General features: G+C 35.0%; 1 protein-coding gene across 1 annotated transcript; it reads left to right on the plus strand.

Moving 5' to 3' along the window:
- LOC121419680 (zinc finger protein 26-like) lies at nt 1-2,470 on the plus strand (the record flags this gene model as incomplete). The annotated part of the gene is made up of 1 exon (XM_041614140.1): nt 1-2,470. A coding segment is annotated over one exon (1,284 nt), but the record flags the coding sequence as incomplete, so codon positions are not given.
- Between the last annotated feature and the right edge of the window lie 5,098 nt (nt 2,471-7,568).

Here is a 7,568-nt window from a genome sequence, read left to right on the forward strand (position 1 = left end):
TCATCTGCTAACACATACAGGCAAAAACCTTTTGAATGTGAAAACTGTGGAAAGAAATTCACACGAAGGAGTACTCTCAACAACCATCTCCTAACACACACAGGAGAAAAACCTTATGAATGTTCTCATTGTGAAAAGAAATTTTCACAAATGAGTGCTCTCAATGGTCATCTGTTAACCCACACAGGTGAAAAACCTTTTGAATGCGAAAACTGCAAAAAGAAATTCACACGAAGGAGTACTCTCAACAACCATCTCCTAACACACACAAGAGAAAAACCTTATGAATATTCTCATTGTGAAAAGAAATTTTCACAAATGAGTGCTCTCAATGGTCATTTGTTAACCCACACAGGCGAAAAACCTTTTGAATGCGAAAACTGCAAAAAGAAATTCACACTCAGGAGTACTCTCAAGAAGCATCTCCTAACACACACAGGAGAAAAACCTTATGAATGTTCTCATTGTGAAAAGAAATTTTCACAAATGAGTGCTCTCAATGGTCATCTGTTAACCCACACAGGCAAAAAACCTTTTGAATGTGAAAACTGTGGAAAGAAATTCACACGAAGGAGTACTCTCAACAACCATCTCCTAACACACACAGGAGAAAAACCTTATGAATGTTCTCATTGTGAAAAGAAATTTTCACAAATGAGTACTCTCAATGATCATCTGTTAACCCACACAGGCGAAAAACCTTTTAAATGTGAAAACTGTAAAAAGAAATTTGTACATAGGAGTGCTCTCAAGAAGCATCTCCTAACACACACAGGAGAAAAACCTTATGATTGTTTATATTGTGGAAAGAAATTTCCACATAAGTGCACCCTCAATAAGCATCTGTTAACCCACACATGCGAAAAACGTTTTGAATGTGAAAACTGTAATAAGAAATTTGCACATAGGAGTACTCTCAAGAAGCATCTCCTAACACACACAGGAGGAAAAAAATATGATTGTTCATATTGTGAAAAGAAATTTCCACATAAGAGCACCCTCAATAAGCATATGCTAACACATACAGGCAAAAAACGTTTTGAATGTGAAAACTGTGGAAAGAAATTCACACGAAGGAGTACTCTCAACAACCATCTCCTAAATCACACAGGAGAAAAACCTTATGAATGTTCTCATTGTGAAAAGAAATTTTCACAAATGAGAGCTCTCAATGGTCATTTACTAACACATACAGGTGAAAAGCCTTTTGAATGTGAAACTTGTGAAAAGAGATTCACACAGAAGGGTAACTTACACAGACATTTCCTATCACATACAGGTTAAAAAACCTTATGAATGCTCATATTGTGAAAAGAAATTTTCAGATAAGAGTAACTTTAATAGACATCTTCTGACACACACAGGAAAAAGTTATGAACGTTCACATTGTGAAAAAAAAAATCACAAAGGAGTGCTCCCAACACTCATCTCCTAACACACTGAAGAAAAACCTCATGAATGTTCACATTGTGGAAAGAAATTTTCACAAGTGACTACTCTCAACAACCATCTCCGAACACACACGGGAGAAAAACCTTATGAATGTTCACACTGTCAGAAGAAGTTTTCACAAGTGACTACTCTCAACAACCATCTCCTTACGCACACAGGAGAAAAACCTTTTCAATGTTTACATTGTGGGAAGAAATTTTCACGAGTGACTACTCTCAAACACCATCTCCTAACACACACATGAGAAAAACCTTATGAATGTTCATATTGTGGGAAAACATTTTCACGAGTGACTACTCTCAGCAACCATATCCTAACACACACAGGAGATAAACCTTTTGAATGTGAAAACTGTGAAAAGAAATTCAGACATAGGAGTGCTCTCAACAAACAACTCCTAACACACACAGGAGAAAGACCGTATGATCGTTCATATTGTGAAAAGAAATTTGCTCAGAAAACTGATCTAGATATCCATCTTGCAACCCATTCTAGTGAAAAACCTTATGATTGTTTACACTGTGAAAATAAATTTTCACTGAAGTTTAACTTCATTAATTAACTTAATTTTCACTGAAGTTTAAATACATCTTCTAACACACACACACACACAGGAGTAAAATCCCATGAATGTTTATGAGTAAAAGTAGTCTGGATGGTCATCTGTCAATTTACTGCATGGATGTAACTTCTGTGAGAAAGGATTTTCACAGAAGAGAGATCTTGAATTCCATCGTTTTACTCACAAAGGAGATGAAAAAAAACCCCTGTTAATTCTGTAAAAAAGTGATTTGCATTGATAAATTCTTTAAAAAGTCATCTCCAAACACAAGAAAAAAACACACTTATGAATGTTAACATTGTGACAAGAATTATTCAAAGAAAAGTACGCTTAAATCTCATTTTGTAACACACAGTATGGATAATATGGACTTTCTTAATCTGGGTTTTGAAGCGAGTCTTCATTGGCGACGATGTTTGCAGGGTTGGGGGGGGGGGGTGTTTATGGGGGCTCGAATATAGAATTTTGTACAACAGCTTTATGAAGATCGTTATTATGCCCCCTTCTCACCAAAACCTTGAGAAATCACTGTGTATAGCAGTCTTTTTTGGTACAAATTGGATTATGTATTTAACATATTGTAAAACAATCGTGTTTAAGTTTTGTTTGATTCTTGGCATCCAACTTAATGATATATTCTATTAGTTTCAATCTCTTTATTTATGTTCGGTTATTTCAAGAAATATATGTGTAATGAATAAATTGAATTTCCTTCCACAAAACATATTACTCAACCTTTATTATACAATGGTTTATCCATATTTAATTCATTGTTATGTTGTATGGGCCATCGCAGCCAATAATAACCTAAATATAACAAAATTATTTGAATTACAGAAAAGAGCAGTGAGAATAATATGAAAAACTTCATTTAATGCCCACTCTCGTTTTCTTTAAAACTCCTGAGTGTATTTGACCTTTTTAAACTATCCGTTGAATCATTTATGTATTCTTGTCACAACAAAATGATTATTCCTGAATCACTAAGCAGATACTTTTGTCTAAATACTACTTCCATTCTCACCAAACCTGTAGTCATTTTGATTTTCACATGCCCTCTGTCCATACTACTTATACTAAGAAAACTACAATGTATTCAGGTCCCTAATTATGGATCTCTCCCCCTCCACTTTAAAGGACAAGTCCACTCTAACAAAAAGTTGATTTGAATAAAAAGAGAAAAATTCAACAAGCATAACACTGAAAATTTCATCAAAATTGGATGTAAAATAAGAAAGTTATGGCATTTTAAAGTTTCGCTTCATTTCACAAATCAGTTATATGCACATTTCGGTCGGTATGCAAATGAGGAACTGATGACATCACTCACTATTTCTTTTGTATTTTATTACATGAAATATGAAATATTTTTATTTTCTCGTCATTGTCAGTGAAATGAAGTTTCATTCCTCCCTGAACATGTGGAATTCCATTATTTTAACATTTTGTGCTTCAGGCAAGGAGGTCTTAATCGTCAAATTCGTAAAATTTGAAATATTGTATAATGCAAACATTAAAAAAACAAAAGAAATAGTGAGTGAGTGACATCAACTCACTCATTTGGATGTAACTGGCTCGTTCATATAACTATTTTGTTAAAAATAAGCGAAACTTTGAAATGTCATAACTTTATTATTTTACATCCGAGTTTGATGAAATTTTCAGCTATGTGCTTGTCTGATTTTTCTCTATTGATTCAAATAAACTTTTTTGAGGTGGACTTAACCTTTGAAAATAGTTTATCCCTTAATAGTTTCAACGTCAGTACAAAGAAACTCTGTTAACAATGTTCCCATTCAATATCAACTAAGTAATTGTAACATGACCATAATTTCTGTGTTTGCCATTCCCCTACACTAATTTCACCTGTCATTTTTCTGTGACATTCCACATGCTAGTCCTGTACCTTATTTCTATCATTTTTCTTGAAAGGCAAACACTCCATTCTAACTTTATTAATGTTTGTTTTTACCTTGTTTGTCTTCCTATGATCTATTTTGTATCCCTTCTTTTTCTCTCTTTACTGGGCTGGAACTTCTAAGATCCAACAGATTTTTAATGTCCACAATCAAAGCCTGTTTTGTACGCCATTTACTGTATTATTTTCGTTACTTGGTTTTGTTCTTACCGTTATTGCGTTTCTTATCTACCTTGATGTATGTTATGTTTATGAAGAAAAGTAAATTGAATTGAGTATGGGTTAATGAACTATATGAATTTGATTTTCTCATAAGACTCTCATTGTGTGAGAGCTCAAGCATGCAGTTCAGAGTTAAAAGCAAGTTTACAGGAAACCAAATCCCAACAAGAAAAGCAATCTTATTGGAAAGAGTAAAATGAGAAGAATAATTTAAAACAAGTTTCATCAAAATTAATTGTAAAATAAGCAAGTTATGGATGTTTAAAAATTCTTTTGCTTTCTATGAAATTAGCCACCATCTCTTAGAATTGCAGATTTTGTGGATAACTCTGAATTTGTTTTTTACCCAAGTTTTCAGATTTTTAAATCTTTTAAATTGCATTTTGCTTCCTGTGCATAACATATGTCATGAGAAAATATACAGTAATTCACACCACATATGTCAAGGTCAGGAGAAGCTAATGTAAAATATATTAGGGGGAAATCTGAAAATTTGTGTACAAAACAAATGGAGAGTAGTCCACAGAATCAGCCATTTTTAAGTTTTTAGATTACTCCTGTTCTTTCAGGTGAAGTGGATTCTCTCCTCGTAGTTTGGTTTCCTGTAATGGTGGAAATGATAGTTTTGGTGGTAATAGTTTGTGTGATGTGATAACAAAGAATATGGAGTTGCTGTTAGAAGTGGCATAATGGGTTACACTTCATAATTCCGAAGGTTCTTTATCCGAAGGTTCATAATTCCGAAACACGCAAATTGCCTATACCTCGATGTTCGTTATTCCGAAAACGTAAAAGGGTTCGTTAATCCGAACATTTGTGGCATCATTCCGAAGGTTCGATAATCCGAAAGCGAAATAAGGTTTGATGTTGCAAAGGTTCGTTAATCCGAAAACGAAATAAGGTTCTTTGTTCCGAAGGTTCGTTAGTCTGAAAACGAAATAAAGTTTATAGTTACTCATTTAGTTTTCGGACTAACGAACCTTCGTAATCACGAACCTCATTTCTTTTTCGGATTAACGAACCTTCGGAATTGCGAACCTCACTTCGTTTTCGGACTAACGAACCTTCGGAATTACGAACCTCACTTCGTTTTCGGACTAACGAACCTTCGGAATTACGAATGTATGCGGGCATAATGAACCAACAATTTTGAGGGGGGTAGATACGATGTGTCGCATCAAAAGTTGTGAGAGAGCAAGAATTCTGATATTTTTATTTTGAAAATTCAATTTTGTGATAGATTTTGAGATATTTAGAAAACAGTATATTTCACACTTCTTTCCTGTTCTCTCTTTTTTTTTTTGCTGTGAATTTTTCTTTCCAAGCCCCCATCTTTATACGCAAGTGCTGTTTAGAACACCAATGAATGGAGTTTGGAATAAAGATGGTGACGGTGGTGATGGTTATGACGATCTCACCCCTTGTCTCGTGTGCGCTTTCCATATTTACCCATCTACTGTACCACATTTCCCATAGGAACCAAGAATGCACTTTTACTCCACTCGAGATCAACTTGTGCAAACACTAACTTTAAAAGGAGAATGAAACCTTTGGAACAGGTTAGCGTTAGCTCGTGTGAAAAAATCAAAGAACCAGATCAAAGAATGTAAAAATCGGACAAAAAATAAGAAAGATATGAGCATTTGAATATTGCGATCCCCAATGCTATGGATATCCACAAATTAGCAATGCGGCAAAGGTGTGTGTGATGTCTTGTGAACAACTCTCCCCATTACTTTAATATATATTTCACTTAAATTGTCTCTTTTATGCACATATCTGAGCATAACTTTCTCATTAATTGTCCGATTTTTCTCACACTTTTTTTGTTCTTATTCATCGTAGTTATGTTTCGACACGACCTTGTTCCAAAGATTTTATTCCCCTTTAAAGTTACGTACTTTTATCAATATATAATATGAAAAATTATAGCCTGGAGTTATACATACATGTAGGCCCTATTCTTGTTGGTATGTAAAAAAAGGGAACTACATGAATTATGACAGATATCAAATTTCTCCTCGAGGTGTTACATGAAACAAAATCCTCCCCCTCTTCTTCTTTATCTGTCTCTCCATTTGTCTGTCTTTCTCTTTGCATGTGATCTTCTTGTCCATTTTCCTCTTTCTCAATTTCCTTTTTCTTCTCCTTCCCCTTTGTTCTTCTTTCTCCTCTTCTCTGTGGTCTTCTTATCCTTCTTTCTGTTCTTCTTTTTCTTCTTCGTCTCCAGTCCTCTTTATACATCTTCCTCTTTTTCTTCTATAGTTATACTTTCTTCTTTTCCTGGCCTCCTAATTGGAAGTCATTTCCAGTGACCCAACTGGTTCTAGTTAGGAGAAGTTCCAGTTGCCCAACTGGTTCCAGTTAGGATTTCCAGTTACCCACTGGATCCAGTTAGAAATTCCAGTTGCCCAACTGGTTCCAGTTAGGATTTCCAGTTGCCCAACTGGTTCCAGTTAGGAGTTCCAGTTACCCATCTGGTTCCAGTTAGGATTTCCAGTTGCCCAACTGGTTCCAGTTAGGATTTCCAGTTGCCCAACTGGTTCCAGTTAGGATTTCCAGTTGCCCAACTGGTTCCAGTTAGGATTTCCAGTTGCCCAACTGGTTCCAGTTAGGATTTCCAGTTACCCAACTGGTTCAAGTTAGGATTTCCAGTTGCCCAACTGGTTTCAACTGGAAATTGTTAAATTCCAGTTAAAACCAATTGAAACCAGTTGAAACCAGTTGGAAATCCAACTGGTTTCAATTGGATTTTGGTCCTGGGCTTCCACTTCTTCTCTTCGCGTCGTCTTTTCTTTTCTTCTTCTTTTCGTCCCCGGGCTTCTCGTCTACTTTCCTATCTTTATATTTTTGTTCATATTCTTCCTTCATCTACTTTCTTCTTTTCTGCCTTTTAATTCCTCCTCTTCTATTTTTTCCTTTTCTCCTAAAACTCTGCCCCTTATATGCTTGTTTGTTTTTTTCTCTTTATAATCTCTTCTCCTTTTTCCGTCTCCTTTCTTCTACCTGACTTTTTCTTCTTTTCTTTCTTCTTCCTCCTCTTCTTTTTCTTCATTTCTTCTTCTTTTTCTTCCTTTCTTTTCCTGCATGGTGGCAGTGCTTCCACTCTTGCTGGAATTCCAGGATCTTAAATGCTATTTTTTCAGTATCATTCCAGGAAGTGAGAAATTCCAGGAAGTTTTCTAGGAACTTATCTTTTTTTCGGGAATGATATTATTTTCTGAATATTATCACAAAATTGGATCTTAAGTATAGGGGAAGGCGGGGTAAGTTGTGACCATGGACCTACCAGCAGTTTTTGCTTTTTGCATATTAGAATTGATATATGATTAATAATCTTGCATGTCGAAATAAGTACCTTGCCTTGAAATTTAATTGTTCTGAAATATTTTCCACCTATATATAACTTTCTAT

Source organism: Lytechinus variegatus, chromosome 8 (assembly GCF_018143015.1).
Source record: "Lytechinus variegatus isolate NC3 chromosome 8, Lvar_3.0, whole genome shotgun sequence".
NCBI lineage: Eukaryota > Metazoa > Echinodermata > Echinoidea > Temnopleuroida > Toxopneustidae > Lytechinus > Lytechinus variegatus.